Here is a 25,455-nt window from a genome sequence, read left to right on the forward strand (position 1 = left end):
ATACAGGAAGGGAAACAGACTGGGATAGAAACTTAAGTTTGACGGTATGAGCCACACTAGAGCAAATGTCACACTTACCTGAGAGATGTTAGAATCAGGCCTTAAACACATGATGCAATCATCACTGTTCATTAGCACTATGCTACAGCTCCTAAGTAGAAAGTTAAGAAAAAGAAAAGTCATAACTATTCTGAAGAAAACAATATTGTCATTATTTATAGATGATATGACTGTCTAACAAAAAATTCTAATGAATTTAGGGAAAAAGTATTAAAATTTTAGGATTATTAGAGAGTATTAATGCCATGTATTTATCACTATCCTAATTTCAATATTTTTATAAAATAGCATCAAATTCTGCTGTTGCTGATTTTTACTTATTTATTTTGCTGTTGCCAATTGTAGTTGGGAAATTGTCAGTTAAATTCAGGGTCTCAGAACTCAATTTATCTTGAATAGGCCTAGAGTCCAAGCTATCAGCTGGGGACTCTCTATTCCTTTAAAGATTCGAATTTAATTGGAAAGACAGTGAAGTGATATCTGGATCCTAAAGCTTTGTCTGTTTTTCTCTTGGGTGGCTGTTTTTGTATTATCAACTGAAATGAAGACACAGAAGACCCAAAAAGGATAAAAACAATCAAGTCATCATTAAGACTCAATTAAAAATAAATGATTCCTTGAAAGTAAATGCAAATAATTGCTGGCAGTAAAGGACACATGAAGAGGTGCTGGTTTAATAAATCCTCTAATGATAAAAGTCCTAGGAGCTCTTGTCAAGTTTAAAAAAAAAAAAAAAAGCAGCTGGGTGCTATGGCCATACATGTAATTCTAGCTACTTGGGAAGCTGAGATCAGGAGGATCATAGTTTGAGGCCAACAGGGCATATAGTTCAGGAGACCCACCTCCAAAATATCCAGAGCAAAAAATGGACTGAAGGTGTGGCTTAAGAGGTAGAGTACATGTGTTACAAGTGCAAAGCCCTGAGTTCACACCCGAGTCCCCCCCGCCCAAAAAAAAGTCTTAAATTGCATTCCTCAAAATATAATGCCTGCCTTCACCCATTCTGACATAGCCAAATGGTATGTTTTAGAAAGAATATTGACAAATTAAAATAGATCCAGAGAAGGCTGATAAGAACAAATTACATGAAAAACCTAGGATATTTAGCCCTCAGAAGCAAATATTCATAAAGGACCCAGAACAAGAACTGTTTTCAAGTATTTTAAGGTGGGGGGGGGCATCACATATTAACAAATCTACAGCCCAGGCAGATCTTATAAATTAATGAAGGGAATATGGTGTGGTTTTTAGACATACATCATGTAAAAAAAAACCCCAGAACTCACCTCCACCTGTTCAAATGTTAGTCTAACATTAATACAACTTCATATTTTCTTGGGAAGCTGAAAACTTCAGGGTTTTTTTTTTTTACACGAAATCTCCTGATTTTTAAATTCCAGATTAAATTTTATTTTTATATTTAAAACCTATTTGTGTACTACATAATTTGAAAAAATATTCAGTATTTATTCATTCAGTAGAAAGACCCACCTGTTTTAGAAGATAATTTATACATGGAATTTTTATGCTGAAAAAGTAGTACACTGGGTAAATTTTTAAATGTATGTGTGGAATATTCTTAGTCACAAAAATATACATATCAAACCAAAATATAAAGCAAACACCATTACAAAACAAACATTGCTGGCTCCCCAGAAACCCTCTACATGTCCCTTCCCAGTTCCAAACGCCTCCTTCTACACTACCTTAACCACTAATAGGATTTTCTGTCTGCAGATGTTTTGCACTGTGAAGTAAAGACCATCAAGGCCAAGTATAAAACTCAGTTTTAAGTATTTTGAAGATATCATGCCTTTATCTTCTAGCATGCTATTATATATATTGTGAGAGTAGTTTATTGTCTTAGTATTATCTCTTCGAAGTGATTTTCTATTTATCCTGTATGACATTCATTGGGCATCTTGAATTTCTGGTTTGATGTCTTTCATCAGTTTTGGAAAATTCTCAGCCTTCTGTCTCATTCTTTTCTCAAGCATGCAACTGTTAGATTTTAATACAATATCCCCCATGTCTCTTACACTCTTCTGTATTTTCTATATTTTTGTCTCTACTTTATTGTAGGTGATTTCTTTGCATTTCAGCTGTGCTGTCATCTATAAAATCCATTCTTTGACATATTAAATTCAGTGTATTGTTCAGCTCTAGAATTTCCATTTTTTTCTGTCACAGTTTTTAATTCTTTGATGAATGTCTCAACCTTATTTTTTACTTCTAGGTCCCATAGAAGCAAACCCTGATAGTTTTTCTTGTACATCTGATTTATTGAGGGAATGCTCTCAACCTGTGAGTGAGTGAGGGAAGCAGATTAGACCATAAAAAGAAGCCAAAGATGATGCAGCTGAACTCATTAGCCCAATAGTACATTAAGAATCTCTGGAACACCAATGGTAGCACATAGTTGCCCTCTTTAAGGTGAAGAATGGATGCGTGACTTACATATTCCTGATTTACTCACCACCTGTTGGTGGGGTACTCAGGTTAATCTTCCAGGAAATTCCAGGAGAGATGATCTCACCAACTGAGGACAATTCTCTGGAAATAGGTATAAGCAGCTAATGCTTAGGGGAGGAACAGGGGGAGAGATGGTATGAGTGAACCCCCCTAGTACAGAGAATCCTGACAGAGCACTAAGGAGATCTACTACCAACATTAAACATAGTTACTTGAGATTGCAGCTGAAAACTATTGTATGAATCTACTGAAGGTCTGTTAGCTGTTTCTCTTAGTTTCATTCACAATATCTTATCTTCTAGTATGCTAGCCATTATTGAGTGTCAACATTATATATGAAAAAATTAAAAAGATATTTGAGGCACAGGATTATCTTCCACCAGAGAGGATTTATTGTTTGCCTCTTGCAGGCTGTTGGGCATTAGTAACTGTGCATTGCTTTAACCCAATCAGACTATTGAGGCTGTTCAAAGCTGAGCTTCAGTTCAGTGAAGCCCTTTTCCTCACTGTTACTTTTGGGGACTCTTGATAAGCTCTATCCTTCACTTTTTTTTTTTGCATTTTAGCCCTGTATATCTATCATAAACTGTGCTTACCTTCTCAGTCTCTCAGTTTTACAACTCTAGTGGAAAACCAGTGTGGCATTCCTAGATCACTTCTCCATGTTCCCTTCTTTTTAGATCTTGACCACAGAATTCTTTAATGCCTTGTTTTTATGTCCCTAATCAGAATGTGGCTATTTCTGGAGACAAGGCCTTTAAAGAGATAATTTAAGTTCGAATGAGGCCTTTGGATTGGGGGGGGGGCTCTGAAATTTGGTATTCATGTGTGTGTGCAATTTTTTGCATATCTGTTCATGATTGAAATGAATGAGATTAGCTTAGCTTATAATTTACTTTTTTTATGTAGGCATTAATTTTGCTATCAAAATTATCCTAGCATAATAGTATCAGTAAGGAAAGGTATCTTATTTTCCTGTTCTCTAGGGCTGTTTGTATAAGATTATTAATTCCTCCTTAAATGTCATTAAAATTCACTGGTGAATTATCTGGAACTGGAATATTCTTTGAGGTGTTTTAAAGTTATAAATTCAATGGATTTATTAATTAGTACTTTGTAAAAAGTGATTTCTAATCTTTAAAAAATCTTTGCATGTTTTTATTAGAATCAGAATCATTTATACATATGTATTCTATATATGTATCTGTATTATAAAATCATAAATTTTTTTAATTACCAAAAGATGAATCTATTAGGATGTCTGACTTCCATGCCTCCCAGTCTAATCTTTATTTCCCCAGATCCCTAGAAATTACTTCTTTCTTTAGGTTCATAGTAATCTAGCTAGTGCTTTTTATCCAAATACCAGTACAGATATAAGTGATTTTATATGTGCGTGTATGTTCACATGTGTACATACATGCTCCCTACTTTCTACAAGGAAGCATACTTCATATATTGTACTTTGTCTTAGTTATCTAACACTAAGAAACCACCCTAAAATACTGTCAACACCTTCATATAATCACATTAAATTTACACATTAACTTATGGAGAAAGACACCTTTATGTTGTCTTCTTGTCCAAGAAAATGGTATCTATTTGTCCAGGTCTCCTTTTAGCTTCTTGAAAGTAATGTAATGTTTTACTACTTACCTTTTGCATGTTCTTGTTATGTTTATTCCTATTTGTAGAGTAAAAAATGGTGCTTTCTCTTCCATACCTCTTCTAATGATTGCTGTATATATGACAAGTACTAACCTTTTTTGTATTTTGTATTGTTAACTTACTCAATCATCTACCTCTCTATTGGTTCTTGTGGAGTTTATGGGTATACAGTAGTATTATCTGCCATAGAAATAGTTACTTATTTTCCAATTCTTTCACCCTTATGTATAATTTACTAATTCAGTAATCTTGCCTTATTCATAGACTTATTATATGTGTTTCAGGCCAAGCATGGTTTAAAAAAAAGTAATGAATTTTAAAAATCAAAAGAAATTTCAAAACCAGTAACTTCTTTGTGAAGAGGCTTTGCAGATCTTTATATACCTACAGTATAATAATATAACAATAAAATTAAAAAATAATAATTCATCTCATTCAGAAAAATTCAGTATTGGCCTCAAGCTAAAAGACTTGCAGTGTTCCCATAAGGCATTGAACTGTTGTTTGGGAGAGAAAAATTAGAATATTCAGCTGCTATTTCTTTTTTTTTTTCCATTTTTTATTTTTTTATTCATTTATTCATATGTGCATACATTGTTTGGACCATTTCTCCCTGCTACACTCCCTCTCCCTCTCCCCACCCCCCCAACACCCTCCCTCACTTTCAGGCAGAATCTGTTCTGCCTTTATCTCTAATTTTGTTGAAGAGAGAGTATAAACAATAATAAGAAAGACAAAGCATTTTTGCTAGTTGAGATAAGGACAGCTATACAGAGATTCCTAGCATTGCTTCGATGTAAAATGTGTTACATTCTAAGTTGATTCATCTCTATCTGTCCTTGTTTCTAGTTCCTGATCCCCTTCTCATATTGACTTCTGTCGCTATAAAGTTTCTGTATTAGTTCCTCTGGAGTGGGGACATCAAATACTATCATGTTTTGTGTTTCTTACCTATCCTCATACCTCCCATGTGTGCTCTCCCTTTATCATGTGCCCCAAGTCCAACCTCATTGCTGTATTTGCCCTAGATCTAAAGTCTGCATATGAGGGAGAACATACGATTTTTGGTCTCCTGAGCCTGGCTAACCTCGCTCAGAATAATGATCTCCAGTTGTATCCATTTACTTGCGAATGATAAGATTTCATTCTTTTTCAGGGATGAGTAGAATTCCATTGTGTATAAATAACACATTTTCTTAATCCATTCATCAGTAGTGGGACATCTTGGCTGTTTCCATAACTTGGCTATAGTGAATAGTGCTGCAATAAACATGGTTGTGCAAGTGCCTCTGGAGTAACCTGTGTCACATTCCTTTGGGTATATCCCCAAGAGTGGTATTGCTGGATCATATGGCAGATCTATGTTTAGATTTTGAAGAAGCCTCCAAATTTTTTTCCAGAGTGTTTGCCCTAGCTTGCATTCCCATCAGCAGCGTATGAGGGTTCCTTTCTCCCCACATCCTCACCAACACCTCTTGTTAGTGGTCTTTTTAATGATGGCTATTCTAACAGGGGTGAGGGTGATTTGCATTTCCTTTATGACTGGGCATCTTTTTCATGTGTTTTTTGGCCATTTGAATTTCTTCTTTTGAGAAAGTTCTTTTTAGTTCAGTTGCCCATTTATTTATTGGTTCATTGATTTTGGGAGAGTTTAGTTTTTTGAGTTCCCATTAAATTCTGATCTTTTGTCTGATGTAGAGCTGGCAAATATTTTCTCCCACTCTGTGGGTGGTCTCTTCAGCTTAGAGAACATTTCTTTTGCTGTGCAGAAGCTTTTTAGTTTTATTAACTCCCATTTGTCTATACTTTCTTTAGTTGCTGAGCTACTGGGATTCTACTGAGGAAGTCCTTGCCTATACCTATTACTTCCAGAGTGTTTCCTGCTCTTTCATGTACCAACTTTAGAGTTTCGGGTCTGATATTAAGGTCCTTGATCCATTTTGAGTTTACACTATAAAGGGTGATAAACATGGATCTAGGTTCAGTTTTTTGCAGACAGATAACCACTTTTCCCAACATTTGTTGAAGAGGCTGTCTTTTCTCCATCATATATTTTTGGAGACTTTGTCAAAAATAACATGGGCATAGCTGTGTGGATTCATATCCGGGTCCTCTATTCTGTTCCACTGGTCTTCACGTCTGTTTTTGTGCCAGTACCATGCTGTTTTTATTGCTATTGCTATTGCTTTGTAATATAGTTTGAAGTCAGGTATTGTGATACCTCCAGCATTGCTCTTTTTGCTGAGCATTGCCTTGACTATTTGTGCTCTCTTGTGTTTCCAAAAGAACTTTAGAGTAGATTTTTTCAATCTCTGTGATGAATGTCATCGGGATTTTGATGGGAACTGCATTAAACATGTAGATTACTTTTGGTAGCATAGCCATTTTACTATGTTGATTTACAATCCATCATCATGGGAGATCTCTCCACCTTCTGTAGTCTTCCTCGATCTCTTTCTTCAGGGGTTTATAGTTCTCCTTGTAGAGTTCATTCACATCCTTTGTTAAGTTTACTACTAGGTATCTGATTTTTTTTGAGGCTATTGTAAATGGAATTTTTTCCATATATTCTTCCTCAGTTTGTTTGTTGCTGGTCTATAGAAAAGCTAATGATTTTTGTAAGTTGATTTTGTATCCTGCCACCTCGCTGTAGCTGTTGATGGTGTCTAGGAGTTTTTGGGTAGATTTTTTTTTGGATCTTTAAAGTATAGGATCTTATCACCTACAAATAGGATATTTTGACAGTTTCTTTACTTATTTGTATTCCTTTTATTTCTTCTTCTTGACTAATTGCTCTGGCTAGGAATTCCAGTACTATGTTGAATAGGAACGGGGATAGTGGACACCCTTGTCTCATTCCCAATTTGAGAGGAAATGGTTTCACTTTTTCAACACTAAGTATGATTTTGGCTGTAGGTTTGTCATATACAACCTTCACAATGTTGAGGTACTTTCCTTCTATTCCTAGTTTTCTTAGAGCTTTTATCATGTAGTGGTGTTGGATCTTCTCAAAGTCTTTTTCTGCATCTATTGAGATGATCAAGTGGTTTTTGTCTTTGCTTCTATTGATGTGCTGTATTACATTTACAGATTTAGATATGTTGAACCACCCCTGCATCCCTAGGATAAAGCTGACTTGGTCATGGTGAATGATCTTTCTGATGTGTTGTTGGATTCGGTTTGCCTTTATTTTATTGAGGATTTTTGCACTGATGTTCATTAAGCAGACTAGCCTATAGTTCTCCTTTTTGGAGATGTCTTTGGTTCTGGGATGAGTGTGATACTGGCTTCATAAAATGAGTTAGGCAGTGTTCCTTCCCTTTCTATTTCATGGAACAGTTTAAGGAGCGTTGGTATTAGTTCTTCTTTAAAAGTCTGATAGAATTCAGCAGAGAATACATCAGGTTCTGGACTTTTCTTTTTTGGGAGACTCTTTATTGCTGTTTCAATTTCATTTTGTGTTATACATCTATTCAGGTATTTACTGTCCTCTTGGTTCAATTTTGGATGGTGATAAGTATCTAAAAATCTGTCCATTTCTTCAAGATTTTCAAATTTATTAGAATATAGGTCCTCAAAGTAGTCTCTGATGATTTCCTGGATTTCCGTGGTGTTTGTTGTTATCTCCCCTTTTGCATTTCTGATTTTACGTGATTTGGGTTTTTTTCTCTCCTCATTTTGATCAGGTTTGCCAGGGATCTGTCAACCTTATTTATTTTTTTAAAAGAACCAACTTTTTGTTTCATTGATCCTTTGTATTTTGTGTGTGTGTGTCTATTTCATTGATTTCAGCCCTTATTTTTATTATTTCTCTCCTTCGGTAGGTTTTGGCATTTGCTTGTTCTTGTTTTTCTAGGAGTTTGAGATGTAGTATTAGGTCATTGATTTGAGATCTTTCTGTCCTTTTAATATATGCACTCATGGCTATAAACTTTCCTCTCAGAACTGCCTTTGCTGTGTCTTATATGTTCGGGTAAGTCGTGTTTATATTTTCATTAACTTCCAGGAAACTTTACATTTCCTCTTTTATTTCATCAATGACCCATTGATCATTGAGCAATGTGTTGTTCAGCTGCCAACTGTTTCCATGTTTTTTACTATTGTTTTTGTTGTTGAGTTCTAGTTTTAATGCATTGTGATCAGATAGAATGCATGGGATTATTTATTTTCTTCTATTTTCAGAGGCTTGTTTGTGCCCTAAGATATGATTAATTTTTGAGAAGGTTCCATGGGCTGCCGAGAAGAATATATATTGTGCAGAAATTGGAGGAAATATTCCATAGACACCGGCTAGGTCCATTTAATCTATGGTGTGATTTAGAGCTAGGATTTCTTTATTGATTTTTTGTTTGGATGACCTATGTGTTGGTGATGGGGGGTATTAAAGTCTCTCGGTACCACTGTGTTGGAGTATATATATGTTTTTGGGTCCTTCAGAGTATGTCTGATGAAATTGGGTGCATTGATGTTGGGTGCATACAAGTTGATAATTGTTATTTCCTTTTGGCGTATTTCCCCTTTTATTAGTATGGAATGTCCTTCTTTATCTCATTTGATCAATGTAGGTTTGAAGTCTACTTTGTCTGAGGTAAGTATTGCTACTCCTGCCTGTTTTCAGGGGCCATTCGCATGGTAAATCTTCTTCCAGCCTTTCACCCTAAGGCATTGCTTGTTTCTGTTGATGAGATGGGTCTCCTGTAAATGAGATTGTTGGATCTTCCCTTTTAATCCAGTTTGCTAAACAATGTCTTTTGATGGGGGAATTAAGTCCATTTACATTCAGTGTTAGTATTGATATGTATGTGGTGATTCCTGTCATTTAGTTATTTTTGTTTTTTAAGGGTTTGATTGTGTGCAGCTAAATCAATGTTACTCTCTACTATCTTGCCTTGTCTTCTTCTGTGGTTTGGTACTATCTGTTCTTTCTTGGTTTTGTATGCTTTCACTTTCTGTGTGCAGGATTCTTTGAAGAATCTTTTGTAGTGGTGGGTGGTGGTCATATATTGTTTTAACTTCTGCTTATCATGGAAGACTTTTATTGCTCCATCTATTTTGAATGATAGTTTTGCTGGGTAGAGTATCCTAGGGTTGAAGTTATTTTCATTCAGTGCCTGGAAGACCTCACTCCATGATCTTCTTGCCTTTAATGTTTCTGTTGAGAAATCTGCTGTGATTTTGATGGGTTTACCTTTGTGTTATTTGTTTTTTCTCTCTTACAGCATTCAACATTCTTCCTCTATTCTCTACGCTTATTGTTTCCAGTGGAAAGGTTTGCCTGCTGTCTACTGTTGCAGGCTCTGCTCACTGAAAGTTCACATGGAGAGCTGCCCCTCCCCCCTTCTCGGGTTCTCCACACCTCTCTGCTGCGTGTCCTTTTCAGTTCCTTATTATTCAGTTTTTTTTTGTGGGGTGGGGGTCAGTCTGTCCAGGGAGCTCTGTTGGTTTATCCCAGGGGTGGTTGTGGGAGTACTACGTGCCACTTATTTGCTCACCTTTTGGTCTGTGTCTCCCAAGCAGGTTTGGAGCTGGCATCTGGCAGCGTGGGAGCCCTCCTGGTTTCTCAGTGTAACATGGTGTGGAGAAGTTTTGTGCAGGCTGGGGGTTCAGGGTGTTGGGAGTTTTGCTTCTTTTGGTGGGTTTTTTTCTGCCAAGTGTGGCTCCAGTATCTCAGCAAGATTTTTGATTTGCGGAGCTCATGCTGTCTGCTTCCTCCCTCTAGTTGCCATCTTTCTATCTCATTTTTTGTTTTCTTGATGACAGAAATTCTGACTGAGATGAGCTGGAATCTCAATTTATAATGTGGTTTTGATTTGTATTTCCCTAATGCCTAAAGATGTTGACATTTTTTCATGTATTTATTGGTAATGTTTGCCTTTTCTTCTGAAAATTGTTGGCTCAGTTCACTGCTCATCATTTATTGATTGGATCAATCACTCTTTTGTTGTTTAATTTTTGGGATTCTTTATATATTATGGATAGTATTCCCCAGTTGAATGAGTAGTTGGCAAAGATTTCTCTCATTGTCTCCCCATTCTATTTATTGTTTCTTTGGCTACGTATAAGGCTTTGGATGCAATCCCATTTGTCAATTTGCTTTACTTTCTGAGGTATTGGAGTGCTACTTAGCAAGTCATTGTCTATGCCTATATCTTCAAGTGTTTTCCTATAGTTTAAAGTTTCAGGTCTTACATTAAGACCTTTAATCAATTTTGAATAGATTTTTTCAGGTGAGAGATAGTAATTTCAGTCTTCTGCATGTAGAATTCCAATATTCTGGCACCTTTTGTAAAAGAGACTGTCTTTTTTCCAACACATGGTTTTGCATCTTTGTTGATAGAATCACCTGGCTATACCTGTGTGCCTTTAGTTTTGGATCTTCCATTCTGTTCCATTGGTCTAAGTTTCTGACAGTCCCATCCTGTTTTTGTTACTGTGGTAACAAAAATTTAAATTTGGGTATTGTGATTCATGTAGCCTTGCTCTTTTTGATCAGGATTCCTTTACCTAGTTGGGTGTTTTGTGCTTCCATATGAATTTTAGAAATAATGTTTTTCTATTTCTGTGAAGAATGTCATGGGGATTGCATTGAATCTGGAGATCACTTTAGGTAATACGACCATTTTCACAACACTAATTCTGAAGATCCATAAACATAGCAGATCTTTCCATCTTCTAAGGTCTTCAATTTTTTTCTTCAAGTTTTATACTTTTCATTGTAGGGGCCTTTCACTCCCTTGGTTAGGTTTGTTCCGAGGTTTTTTTTTTTTTTTTTTGAGGCTATTATGAATGGGTTTGTTTTCCTTTTTTCTCAGTGAGTTCATTATTGATACATATAAAAGCTACTGATATTTACATATTGATGTTACTTTGCTGAAATTGTTTATTAGATCTAAGAGCCTTCTGTAAACTCTTTAGGGTCTTTTAAGTATAGGATCTTATCATCATCTCTAAACGGATAATATGACTTCTTCCTTTTGCCATTTTATCCCTTTAATTTCTTTCTCTGTAGTATGCTCCAAGATTTCAAGCACTATATTGAATAAGATTGGTGAAAGTAGATTCCATTGTTTTTTTCTTGATTTCAAAGAAAATGCTTTCAGATTCTTCCCATTTTGTATAATGCTGGCTATAGATCTGCAATACCTTTATTATGTCAAGGTATGATCCTTGTATTCCTAGTTTCTTCAGGGCTTTTAGCATGAAAGGATTTTGAATTTTGTCACAGGCTTTTTTCTACATTTATTGTCCTTGAGTCTATTTATGTGCTGTATTTATGAATTTGTGCATGTTGAACCAATCTTACATCCTTAGGATAAAACCAACATGATGATGTATGTTTTAAATGTGATGCTGAATTTAGTCTGCAAGTATTTTACTGAGGATTTTTGTTACATGTCCATCAAGGAAACTGGCCTATAGTTTTCTTTTGGTTTTACTGTTATGTTCTTGTCTTGTTTGGGTATCAGGATACTACTGGCTAAAGTGAGTATGGACACATGCCTTACCTTTTTCATGGAGTAGTCTGATGAAGACTGGTGTTCTTCTTTAAGGTCTGGTAGAATTCAGTAGTGAAATCTGTCCAGTTCTGGATTTTCTTTTTGGAAGGGGACTTCTTAAAATTACTGTTTTAATCTTATTGCTAGGTAGTAATCTGTTTAAAACTTTCTTAGTTTAATTTTGGTAGTACATATATCTAAGAATTTATCTATTTTGATAGACTTTCCAATTTATAGGTCTTATTTTTGGATGGTACTGGGGTTTGAACTCTGGACCTCATACTTGCTAGACAGGTATGCTACCACTTGAGCCACTCCACCAGTGATTTCCCAATTTATTGAAATTATAAATTCTCAAAATATTCTCTAATGATCCTCTGGATTTCAGTGGTACCTGTCGTAATATCCATCTTTTCAATTCTGATTTTATTAATTTAGGATTTTTCTTTCTTTTGGTTAGCTTGGCTAAGATCTTATCAATCTTGAACCAACTCTTTGATCCTTTGTATTGTTCCTTCAGTGTCTATTTGATTAATTTTAGTTCTGACCTTTATTATTTCTTTCCATCTACTGATTTTGAGTTTGGGTTTTGTTTTTCTGAGTTTGAGGTGCTTCATTTAGGTTCTTTGAGATCTGATTTTTTAATATAAGCAGTTAGATCTATATACTTCCCTCTTAGAACTGCCTTTATTGTATCCCAGAGGTTCTGTTGTGTTTTCATTTGAACCCAGAAATTTTAACTCTAATATAATGTACAGAAGTTTTTAACTGGTCATATATATTTGGGTTTAATGCTTCCTGTCCCATATCTTTGCCTAGATTTGGGGAACCTTTTTTTTTACTTCATTGAACAGATTTTCTATGCTGGTGCCCTTTTCTATACCAAAGATTAGGTTGTTCTCTTAACTGTATCCCAGAGGTTTTGGAAGTTGTAGTCATAACTTATTTTTCTTTATTACTATCTAGATGTCTTGTCTTCAAGCCTGATAACTCTTGATCTTTTTGATCTACTGTTGATGTTTTCTACTGAGTTTTAAATTTTCAATTTATTGAGGTTTTCATTTCCAGGATTTCCATCTGTGTTTTCCTTTCAGAATCTCCATTTTTTTGCAGAATTTCTTGTCCAGATCCTGTATTGTCTTCCTTACTTCAGCAGCTGATAATTTGTATCCTCTTTGAAGTCACTGACTATCTTAAAAATTAGACACTTGAATTCTTTGACCTAAAGTTACCAAAGCAGATGGTAACTTTGGACTCAGTTCTTGGAGAGTTAGGAACTTTTGGGAAAGTCATATCCTGTTTTCTTGTATTTCTATGTTATGATTTGCTCATCTGTTGGGCTGGATAGCTCTTCCATTTTTATTTCAGGGTCTTCTTAGTTAGCAGCCTTTTCTTGAAGGATCAATCTCCACTATGACTCGAGAGGGAGAAAACAAACCATAGTAACAACATCATCACAGAAACAAACTATTTATTATAAAACACTTAAAAACTGCATTCCCCAAAACAATAGGAGACAAAGGGATAAAAATAAGTTAAACTAAATTAAAAGTTAATAAAGGTGAAAGTAATATTAATAAAGTAATAAAAAGGGATGTGAATACAGGGATAAAGAAAGAAGAAACAAGAGAGGAAATATTATGAGATATAGATATGGGAAAAAGTGAGAGAAAACAACACAAATCCAAAAAAAAAGTCATAAATTTCTGCTTGGTGAAGAGATGAAGATAAGTCATAAATTTCTGCTTGGTGAAGAGATGAAGATACTACTTTCCTATGCCTCTGGTTCTAGAGTTTGCCAGGTATCAAGAAGGGGGGGGGTAAGAGACAATGTGACTGTCCCTCTTCAGATCCAGTGAAACCAGACTAGACAGTATGGAGGCTGAACCTTGCCCTGCTGAGCCCCCGCAGGAGCCAAGGCAACGTCCCCTACATACACATCCATGAGCTATCCATGTATAGTTTTCTGGGAGGCAGTGAGCACCCAAAAGTTACTGAGTCTGAGAACCACTGGGATATATGCCCACTCACCTCTATCAGTGCTCCTGTGAGGATGGGGAATATACAAGTAGTGGTGGCATATCCTCTAAGTGTCTCTGAGCCTCACAGTTTACAGAAGATAACCAAACCAGTAAGTGCTGGGGGTGGCACTGAGTCACCCCTAGCACCTACCATGCTGGTCCCTGTGTAAGAACCCTCCCCGCCCAAATCTATACCCATCCAGTACCATCTCTCTCTTTCCAGGTATATTTGAAAAACTCCCACCTCAGACATTGTCTATGCCTGCTGTTATTTGGTTTCTTCAAGTTTTCCATTTACCTCTATCTTCTAAAACTTGAAAATATCTGATCCACTAATACTGCCCACCACCCAAATTCTTAATGCTTTTATTCCTCTTTCTATCTTTATGGTTATTTTAAAGGTATGTGAAAAGAAATAAGTGTGCTCAGTTGCCTTTTTGAGTCAGAAGTTAGATTTTTAACATTCTAATTGGTAGCTCATTACTGACTGGTGAGAGAGAAGGAATTCCCAACTGCATAGACCTAATGTATCTGTTACTATGCAATTCCAAAAATATATATTTTTTCCTTATAGATTACTTAGGAATTCATGTTAGCTTATATTTTTACATAAGTTCAGTATTTTATTCTTACTATAGTGAACTGGTTCCAAACAGTCAAGAGATGACAGTATATGAAAAACAATCTTACAAACTGTAAAGCATAGTACAAATTATTGCATATAAAACAGAATATGGGATGAAACAGGCATGTCTTTGCTATGATCTAGAGGAATTACTTTCTCTGCCTGGATCCCTATTTCCTTGCTATAAAATGAACACATTAAGGTAAGATTTAGGTTCTTCTACTTTTAACAGTTTATGAATCTGTATCTTTCATGTTTTGTTTCTCAGGTTCACATTAATGTGATTTAAAGGAAAATGAAAACATTTCTTTAGGCACAGATTAAGAAAATAGCATTCCATATAGGTTTATGGAGCTAACATAGGGCATTGGTAACAGTAGTTAAAAAACAAAGTAAGGTCTCCTCAACTTTTATTACAATCTACTTCAGTTCAGGAAGTTACTTTGCTCAGTTAAGTCTGCCAATCCTCCAGAACCCCTAGTCTATGTAGTTCAACCTTTGCTTTTATAGGTGATGTGAGAATAAGAGGAAAGCCTGGAAAGGAGACGTTGTGGATCAAAGAAAGAACAAATATTAAGGAGCAACATGAATAAGCATAGTTGGCAAAATTCAGGAAGGTATGTTGGAAAACAGATGGTCAGAGAGCACGTAAATTAGATATTGAAAAAAAAATAGGGCAGCTGGAATGGCTCAAGTGGTACAGTACCTGTCTAGCAAGTACAAGGCCCTGAGTTCAAACCCCAGCATTATAAAGTAAAGAAAAGAAAAAAAAAAGCTGTTAAGTGGTCTTCTGGCTTAATAGTTCCTCTTCTCTTCGTAATTATCCTTACCTGTGTTTTAAACCCCAATGTTGCACATGTATGTTGGAGGAAGTCAAACTCCATCTCACTAGTTCTAGTACTCAGGTACACTTTCAGGCCTAAGTGAACCATAATCCCATTCATAAAACATACTTTTTAGTTAATATATGGGTGCATGATTCAGTTAGGACCTCTGTGACACAAAGAACAGTTTTTTGTATGTATGTGAAAAACTTCCTTGCTCTCCCAGAAACAATCCAAGCTTGCTCATTCTACACACATGTGGGCAAAGAACATATGCTCCCAAAAATTAGCCTTAAGATAAAACTGACATCATCTGGAATGCAAAACTGAGGGATGGGAAGAAAGAGGATCTTTGATTATACTGTGGAGCATCTAGGCCAGATTAACCCTAAAACATCTACATTACCTCTAAATTTTCTTTCATTTGTTAAATAAATTTGTACAGGATTTTCTCCTCCTTACAACTAAAAAATCTTAATATATCAGAGATGCAAAGACTCTTGATTTATAACATAGAAATGTGCAAATATTCGGCAGACAAGGCCAAATTAAGATTAAATGCATATTATTCTTAATAAAAGTGATTGCTATGAGAACTTACTCTGAGGCTGCAACTGCTTATGAACTAAGCTACAAGAACATGAACCCTTACTGTCCAACTTTAGAAAAATATGACAACATAAAAATAGGTATGAGGGAGTATAGATTTCAATTTATTCAGGGAAGTCACAATTTACCCTTTTTATCTTTGCATGATCATTAATATACCCCATCACTCTCAAGTGTCCTAATTTTTGCAATTATCCTGTCTCTAAAGCATGTTTTGGGGACTGAAGGCATGTCTCAAGTGGTATAGCACCTGCAGAGCAAGTGCAAAGCCCTGAGTTCAAACCCCAGTACTTTCAAAAAAAAAAAAAGGCATGTTTTTTGTATGTGAATATTATCTTTAGAAAAGTAACACTAACCCACAGAAATGCCTAGAGACATCTAAAAGATAAGATGTTTGCATCTTTAGGCCCTACACTGGTTTTAGGAAGAAATGGTACCAAGATAAAGGACGTCTGAGCCTACAAAGAATCTACAGTCATAGATGTCATTTTATTCTAAATACATTATTGCAATTTTCTTTTTACTAAAATGATGTTGTGGGGATGGATGCTCAGGGATCACAGGGATTCTCAATTTTTAGAAAGAATGACAACTCTTATAAAGACATAGATATGAAGTAAGATTTGAAAGCTCTAGTATGCTCTATACTAAATACATATTTCTTCCAACATCTGCTACCACATCTAAAGTACCTCTGTAGTCCAAATTCATTTATTTGGGTTTATATTTCCTTCTTTTGTACTCTATTAAGTTGGGTTGGTATCACAGTATATTAATGATAACAGCTGATCAGAAAGAGCCAGCACTTGGAAGCAAAGCTCCATAGGACAGAAGCCAAATGGAGTTAAGAAGAGTGAGAGAAACCACATACTAAACAAGTAGCTCTGCCTACAGCATCCATGGCCCTTAGCATCTTATGTAACACCTGCATTTTTGCACCTTTGTGTTCCTCAACAGAGAGTTGTATCTTAGAAATCATAGAAGATAGAAGCTTGAAATAAAATCATAGGAAAAGCTTGTTATTGCTCCAGTGCTGTTTTTAACAACACATCTATGTTCATTTGGCTTCATGATACTGTGACTTTTCTCCAAGCATCTCATCAATTAGTTTAAGCAAGGTTCAGAGGTAAGGCAAATATACATCCTTATCTTCCAAAGCATCAATGCATAGTCAACGTCTTTTGGCACAGATGAGGTAGGGCTGGGGCTGCAATGTCATACCTAACCTGGGCTTTAGATTTGGAACAAGTTCATGTGGAAAATGCAAATGAAACTGCTGAAGCAATGCTGTAAAAAACAAGAACATTTCCATCCAAGCCAGCTGTTCTCCAAGACAATGTCTTCTCCCTACACAGAAAAGCAGATTAAAGAAGTTTTAAAAACTCACATTTGCCAAAATTAATTCTTATATTTGGAAGCCATTCATGAAATCTGAAATTTAAATTAAATTAAAAGAAGTTATGCTTATTTAAGGGTTCTCTTAAATACAAAAGGATATAAACTAACATTTCAGCTCTCAGAAATGGTTCCTTTGTCTCCTTTTTCTAGATCATGTACTTTTTTAAGATTTTAGTCCCATCTCTGGCTTCCCTTGCACACTGCAACAGAGTCTAAAATATGCTATGAAAGATCCATTTGAAGTGTGATTTTTGTTCTATAGATCCAAGAGAAGCCCATTTCAACTGACTAAATGTGTATTTTTCTTGATGATGAGGAAGAGTTTCTAGTCCATGGATCTGTTACCTGTGTCTTATTTCACATCAGAAGCAATATTTCCTAGTTGGAGATGAGGTACAATAAGCTGTAAGGCAAAAGGCTAGATTCTAGTTTTACTTCAAGTTGCCATGTTGTTCCTTTCTCTGGGTCTGTTTATTAAGTCACCTTTTACTAATTTCTAGCTTTACAAGTTTGACTAAAGCCAAAAATTTTCAGAAAAAGCCAGAGCTTCTCAAAAGTTTAAATGTAGTTAATAAGTTAAGGCTTATTTTGAGTAAAAGCAGTTGTTAATTACCTCTAATAAAACCATTCTCTCCTGTAAGAATCAATATTATGTTTTCAGAGTTGGAATATTCAATACTAGAGCAGAATGCTTCAGATAAACATGATATACATGATGAATCATTATACTTTATTGTGAAGTTATATCCATGTGAAAGTTCTCTTACCTAGGGAAAAAGGAACCAAAGCTTCCTTTTTGGAAAAATATCCACTGGTGTCCAAAAATCGCTCAGGATAGAACATTTCTGGGTCTCTCCAGTACTTTTCATCAAAGTGTACAGAATAAAGATTTGTAATTACTGTTGTGCCTTTAGGAATGGAATAACCACGTACAGCTGTGTCTTCAGAAGTTGCATGGAAAATTCCTAATGGAACTATATTACAGAATCTTAAAACTTCATGCAAAACTGCTTCAGTATAAGGCATTTTGCATTTGTCATCCCAAGAAGGCTTCCTATTGGGGCCAATAATTAAATCAATCTCTTTCCACACTTGTCCTGTCAGAAAAAAAAAGTATTCATGCTATTTGTGCAATTCTTAGAATTATATCTAAAATAATTTATCTTTGGGGTAAAACAAAGGACAATCTATAGTAAGTCAAAGGATACAGGTACATCCAGATTTAAATTTTTCATTATTTGGGAGTTCAATTTAAATATATCCAGAGACAATGTTCTGGATAACTTGGTTATAAAAACGCAGCAAAAGGAGTAAGAACAAAAATTAAGTGAACCTAAAATTGGGTTAATACCACTTTCAGCAAGAAAAATAGTGAAGCACAAAACCTGGATAAGAAAAAACAGCATTCAGATTTGTCCTAGATCTGGCACTTCTGGATACTTAGTCTTTGTCCTCATTCTTAAGTCAGGTATAATAAGATCTATTTTAGGAGGTTTTACATGAATTGAGACAATATATTTGAAAACTCTCTATAACTATGAAATATTTCTCTTCTTGGCTAGCATAGCAGGAATTCCTAGAAATGCTTTGCACATGGCTAAAGACTCTAAAATATTTATGAACTCTATATAAATGTAAGGACAGATGTTGAGATCATTAAGAGAATCCTCACCTTGAATGTTAGGATAAAAGGCCATGAAAAGAATTGCCCAGCGTAGCACATTGGTTGTCGTTTCAGTTCCAGCAATGATCAGCTCACCCACTGAGAAAATTAGATTTTCTTTGGAGAAAGAAGATAATGCATCATTTTTACCTTGATCCATCTCATCTAAATAAGCATCAACAAAGTGCTGAGGTGAGTGAGGCTTTCTGTTGACTGAAGCTTTTTCAATAAGTCTGGAGAGAAAATCGTAGACCACATCTGCATTTCTAAATAGCTGTTGATGTTTTCCAAAGGGTAAGATGCCAATCCATGGAAAGGCATTATATAGGAAGACTGAGGCACTGGCAGCTAGTTCCACATTTTCACTAAATAATTCAATCATGTGCTGAAAATCAGTGTCTTCATAAGAAAATCGTTCTCCAAAAAGAATCAGATTGGTTATGTTTGAAACAGCATTTGTTATTATTTGTTTAAAGTCAAAAGGTCTACCGCTGTATGTTTCAATGGCATCAGCGAAAAATTGGGTTTCTTCTAAGATTTTTGATTCAAAAGACTTTTGACCATATCCAAAATAGCGAAAGCTGTTTACAGCTAATCTTCTGTGATCAGCCCATCCTCGACCATATCTGGAATTAAGTAGGCCTAAAAAAAAAGTATTAAAATATTGCATAAGTCTGACTTCTCTGCATTCAACAGCTGAAAATGCTGTGGAGTTTTAAAAAAGAAAAAAAAATTAAATGGTTAGTTATTTTCCCCAATTATCTTTCTTACATAACTAGATGGCTGGGTCTTATTCTCTGCTACTCATTAGCCATACAATCTTATAACACAAAAAGCCTGACTGCTCCTTATATGCAGAGTAGCAGAAAAGGCCCAGCATTCTCCCAACACAAGAGTTGCAACCTCAGAGCAAGTTTACATAATGATCACTTTTATTAAGAATATTATGCATTTAATGTTAGTTTGGCCTTGTCTGCTGAATATTTGCAAAGTTTCTATGTTACAAATCAGGAGTTTTTGCATCATTAATATATTAAGATGTCTTCAGTTGTTAGAAGAAGAAAATCCTGTGCAAATTTACTTAAATAATTGAAGAAAATTCAGAGGTAACAGTGATGTTTTAGGGTTAGTCTGGTGTAGATGCTCCACGGTATAATCAAAAGATCTTTCTTACCATCTGTCAGCTTTGCTCTCCACATTCCCAAATGGCTATTTGTTCAATAAGTATGCAGTCAACATGCATTTATGAAGCACCTACTATGTTTCAGAAAGTGTCCTAAAGTGTCAGGGATTTATCAGTGAACAAAAGAGTCAAAGCTTCCTGTTCACTTGGACCTACCAGTAGAAGAGACAGATAGACAACAAATAAGTTATATAGCAAGCAAAGAGATACAAGGTAGTCAGCAAAAGCTTAACATAGGTAGTATGTGAGAAAAGATTTAAAGGAGATAACAGAGTTAGTCAAGCAAATATGGAGGGAGGGAATCACTGCAGGTAGAGAGAACAGCTAGTACAAAAGCACTACAAAGACAACAAACCCTAGAAAATGTATGCATAAGGGACACATATACAAGAAGATACAGAGAATTACTCATAATGATCCTACATTGGCAAACTGTGTGCCTAGGTATGGGGCTGACTCTACTACCCAAAAGGCAACTTTGTTCCATTCCTACATTGGGCTAATGGTGGCCATGATTTATTTTCCAGTTCCATGGTCAGTACATATTTACCTTAAAATAACATGTAATTTTCAACTTATTTTTCTCTTACTGTTTGGGGTTTGAACTCAGGGCCTCCCACTTGCTAGGAGGTGCTTTACTACTTGAGCCCCAGACCTTTTTGTGCCTTATTTTTCAGGTAGGGTCTCATGTTTTTGCCAGGGGCTAGCCTTAAATTACAATCCTCCTATCTACCACCTCCAGTAGCCTCCAACATGATGCCACCACGTCTGACTTACTGATTGAGATAGGTCTCATTAACTTTTTGCCCAGGCTGGCATCCAATCATGATCTTCCCAATCTCTGCCTCCCCAGTAGCTTAGATATAAGCATGAACCACCATGTCTGGCTTTTCTTTGTTTTGATAATCTTAAATTGGATGCTCACTTCATTTTTATGATAAAAATAGCCTAAACTAGAAACCTTCAGCTTTGAAAAGTATATACTTTGTCTCAAGTATTACTCTGGACACATCATCTTTCATTTTCATCACTTTTTTGGGGGAGGTGGCACTGGGGTTAGAACTCAGGGCTTTGCACTTGCTAGGTGGGCACTCTACCACTAAAGTCCTATCTCCAGACCTTTTCCCTCTGGTTATTTTTTTGAGATAGGGTCTCATTTTTTTCCAGGGCCTGCCTGGACTGCAACGTTCCTATTTTATCTCTCCCAACCCACAGCCAAGATGACAGGTGCTTGCCACCATGCCTAGCTTTTGTTCCTGTTGAGATGGGGATCTCACAGACTTTTTGCCAAGTTTGACCCAGAACCATAAGCTCCCAATTTCAGCCTCCCAAACAGCCAGGATTACAGGTGTAAGTCACTGGCACCTAGCTCATTTTCATCACCAGTTAAAAGATTTTCTATTATATTATAATTTCTTCTTTTCCCTAAGTGTTATTTAAAAGGCTGGAGATTTGCTTTTTATTTATTGCTTTCTAATATCATATTCTGACCTGAGAATCTGGTCTTTAAAAATGGTTCTTTCTTTGCATTAGTTGATTTGTTTTGTAACTTAATATAGCATTTTAATTTTTTTCCTCTTTAACCAATGTCTTTTAGCTTATTCAAGTAAGATATTGCTAAACTTTTCATTGAAATAAATGTGAAGTTCTCATTAAATGAAGATAAAAATTGTAAAAATTACTGTATTATTAAAACCACTGCAGCTGGTTTCATTTGAGGCTTTCTTTTGTTGCTCCCTTCATACCAATTTTGTCAACTTTCAGTCTTTCTCTCTTGCTGAATAGGGTATCATCTAGCACTAAACTAAACCATTCAGAATGCTAGTCCTTTAGTTAAGCCCTACAACTCTCCATTTATATAGCATAATGAATGGTAGTTGAGAAAAGCTGCTTCAGTTTTTATAAGCTTCTAAGTAAAATGATAGTAAATACGTCTCCAAGTACTAAAGACTAGCATCAAAGACACTTCTGATTCATGTGTGTGTATACTCCTAATTTGTTTAAAAAAACCTGCAAGTATTACAATAAAATTAGCATGGAGTAGTCTAAAATATTAGTGTAATACAGCCTGAAAACTCCTCAAATACTAAGTTCCATAAATAAGTATATACTGTCCTGTAAATCAGTACAAAAGAATCACAACTTATGCGCCAAAACTACTTGAAATAAGGAATATGATTTTAAATACTTTTTTAGTAAACCACTAAAGAGCTGAAAATAAACATACCTCCCATTTTTGTCATCTTCATGAATAAAGGAAGGCATGGTCTGTCTGCAAAAATTTCACTTTGATGAACAAGGCATTCCTTTATCACGTCATAGCCATTTAGAACCACAGTTGATATGCCTCCAAGATCTAAACTGAAAATCTTTAGAAGAAAACAATATTCAAGTGGCAGAGTAGATACAGAAATATAATTATGGAGATCCCCATGTGCTACTCCCAGAACTTCCATATATAAGCATTACCTAACTGACAATGTTTATACGGTGTGACTCATCACACTACTCAGAGTCTGAAACCATAATGTTATAAATGGTGCAATGGAAAGTCTTAGACCCAGGAAGCCTGAGTTCTAGTTTAAGGTTTGCCATTAAACAGATGTAAGACCCTATGCAGATCACTTAACCTTCTGGAGCTTCGTGTTGCCACAAAAATTATATTTGATTTAGATGTTCTTTCTGGGTTCATTCTACCTCAAAATATTCAATATGTACAAATCTGTTTTTATGTCCCAGATGAATGAAGAAGCAATACCATCTACCTATTATTTTACCAGTCTTAGGTAGGGGAGGGGATTGCCAAAGACCTGAGAGACAACTTTGAAGTATAAACATTGTGAGCAAGGCTCACTTGTATATGCCCCTCTGAATTCTGGGAAGTTAGCCCAGAACACCTTAATGGACCTTGACCTTAGAGGAAAGACATTCACCCCATAGGCATAGGTAGATGCCTTTCACCTAACTAGAAGGGAAAACAGGATATCCATCCTATACCTTACTAGAGTTGTCTGTCATGGCTCATCTCAGGTTTGCTTACAATGTCACACCTGCTGTAGCCTATTCTAGCTAATCTTTTTAAGGACCTAGTCCAGAAAAACAATGTTACCTTATCAGTGGGATGCAAAGATGGCACAACACTATCCTCTCAGGTATTGCCTGAGAGTTTCTTACAGCCAAAGTACTGAGACAGTCTTATCACTGTACAAACAAATAGAACAGATTTAGCTGTAGTACACACTACTTCAAAAGAAAACATGAGGCTTAAAAGGGAAAAAAATTCAGCAGAAGCAGTTATGTCAGCAAAAAGTGATGAAAATTGTCAAGTGGGAACAAAATTAATCTTAGCTGAGCAATGGGGCCACTGGCCTTTGGTACAATAGTGGGCCCTGGAACCAGGCAGTAGGTACATTCAGAAACTTGGAGACAGAGATGGAGTTCCTGCTATAAGCAGTGGCATTAGTCAAAAGTAGCAATGGTAGAGTTTTCTGCACAAAGGGAATAACTATGGGCTGAACAAAGGATGGACCCTTTCAGTTCCTAAAGCAGTTATACGGTGTTGTTAAGGGAAAGTCTTTTTACATCAAACTGTTTAGCAGTGCTACTGTTTCTATTTTCAGAGTATCAGTAGCATTTGACAATTTCTTATCAACTCTGCTGTAGTTTGGATCTTAAATGCCCCCTAAAGGCCTATATGTTAAAGGCTTGGTCCTCAGTTTAGTGCTATTGAGAGGTAGTGGAAATTTTAAAAGGGAGGACTAGTGGGAGCTTTTAGGCCACGGAGAAATGTTCCTGAAGGGGATATTGTGACCCTGACCCCTCTTCTTCCTCTCTGTTTTGCTTCCTATGCCATGAGGTGAGCTTCCTATGCCACATACTCCTGCCATAATATACTGCCTCACCAGAAGCCCAAAAGCAATAGGGCCAATTAACCATGGACTGAAATCTTTGAAATTATAAATCAAAATAAATCTTTCTTCTTTTTAAACATGTCAGGTATTTTGTCATAGTATCACGAAGTTGGCTAACACAACCTCTGCACTAACACTGGTCCAAGTGACCTACATTTCTCCCTTATGCTATCATAACAGCCTCCTTATGGGCCTCTATAATTTCACTCTTGTCACTATAGATAATTTTCAACATGGCATACTCCTGATTCATGGTCTTTGTACTTATTTTTCTCTTGTACTAAAGTGTTCTCCTCCTAGATATTCTTACAACTTGCTCCTTCATTTCCTTTTAAGACTTTGTTCAGATGCCATCTTTTCAGTGAGGCTTGCTTGGATTAACAACTTTAACATTTGACCCTCTAATATTCTCCATTTTCTTCACCCTAATTTAGCTTACTTCACACCCTGTACTCTTCTGACAGTTTACTTACCATGTTTCTAACATATAATTTATTTGCCCATGTTACATATTATCTATCTTCCCTTCCACTAGAATGGAAGATACATAAGGGCAAGGACCTATTTTGTTCACTGCTCTATTGCCAGTACCTAGGATAATACATAGCACGTGGTGACAAGTGAAAAATGTATGCTGAATTAATGAACTGTGGTGTAGACATACACGTGAGCATATTTTTACAATATCACAGGCTAAATTCTAATAACGAATGTACAAAGTGCTGCTGAAGAAAACTAGTAAGTGACTGCCACACTTTTCAACATTTGCTCCATCTGTTTTCTCATCTAGGATGTCTCCTTTGACTTCCATGCTCTCCAAACCATATCAAATCTTTAAGGATCATTCTCCATAGAGCCTTTTTTGGTGCACTCTCTATTTCCCCACTTAAAACCACCACAGCTCATGCGTAGAAGCTCCCATGGAACTTATTTAAATCAGAAACCTTAAATTAGAAACAGTCATATTCTTCATGTCATCTTCTGCCTGTCTGCTATGTTACAAACTTCTTAAAAGCAGCAATTTCATCTCTGAGTCCTCTAGAATCTCATTCAATGTCTTTCATAAAGTTCTCAATAAATGTTTACTATAAAAATAAGGAAGCTATCAATTCCATTTGCCTTAAAGTAAAAACATTATTTTATTTTCCTTAAGTATATTACCTAAGAGAATCTGCCAAAGCCAAAATACTGGCTTTAGTAGCTAGGGAATGCTTCTTGAAATTTAGCTTAAGATTAAAGACACTGAGAAGCTTAAACATTCGGAGTGAATCTTCAAAGAAATGGTAATTTTTGGTGGAATACATTTCTCTTGAAGATTGCCTTTAAAATGAAGGTGTAAGTCCTGAGGACCGGCTGTCTTCTTTTTAAGAATTATAAAGAACTGAGTTTGCAGTATATGCAAAGTAGGTGTCACGTGAAATGGCTGTCATAAGCAATTTTAAAGCCCAGATTTTTCTCTGTGAGCACATATTTCAAATTAAAAAGTAAGGGAGAATTCCAAGATGGCGGCTAAAGGGAGGAAGCA

General features: G+C 35.8%; 1 protein-coding gene across 6 annotated transcripts in view; it reads right to left on the reverse strand.

The window, feature by feature from the left end:
- Window positions 1-25,455, reverse strand: part of Cyp2r1 (cytochrome P450 family 2 subfamily R member 1) — a 34,818-nt gene continuing 9,363 nt past the window's right edge. For 2 of the 6 annotated variants that reach the window (XM_074041984.1, XM_020177837.2), the window contains exons 2-5: window positions 22,247-22,388; window positions 18,846-19,478; window positions 17,941-18,270; window positions 13,153-17,122 (exon numbers count right to left, since the gene is read on the reverse strand). In XM_074041984.1, the coding sequence (XP_073898085.1) occupies window positions 16,947-17,122; window positions 17,941-18,270; window positions 18,846-19,478; window positions 22,247-22,388 (1,281 nt within the window). In that variant the 3' untranslated portion in view covers window positions 13,153-16,946. Of the gene's footprint in view, window positions 152-13,152; window positions 17,123-17,940; window positions 18,271-18,845; window positions 19,479-20,010; window positions 20,172-22,246; window positions 22,389-25,455 lie in introns of those variants that run through there. The other 4 variants (XM_074041998.1, XM_074041994.1, XM_074041978.1 and 1 more) reach the window with 3 other exon arrangements.

This window comes from Castor canadensis, chromosome 1 (assembly GCF_047511655.1).
Source record: "Castor canadensis chromosome 1, mCasCan1.hap1v2, whole genome shotgun sequence".
In the NCBI taxonomy this organism is placed as follows: Eukaryota; Metazoa; Chordata; class Mammalia; order Rodentia; family Castoridae; genus Castor; species Castor canadensis.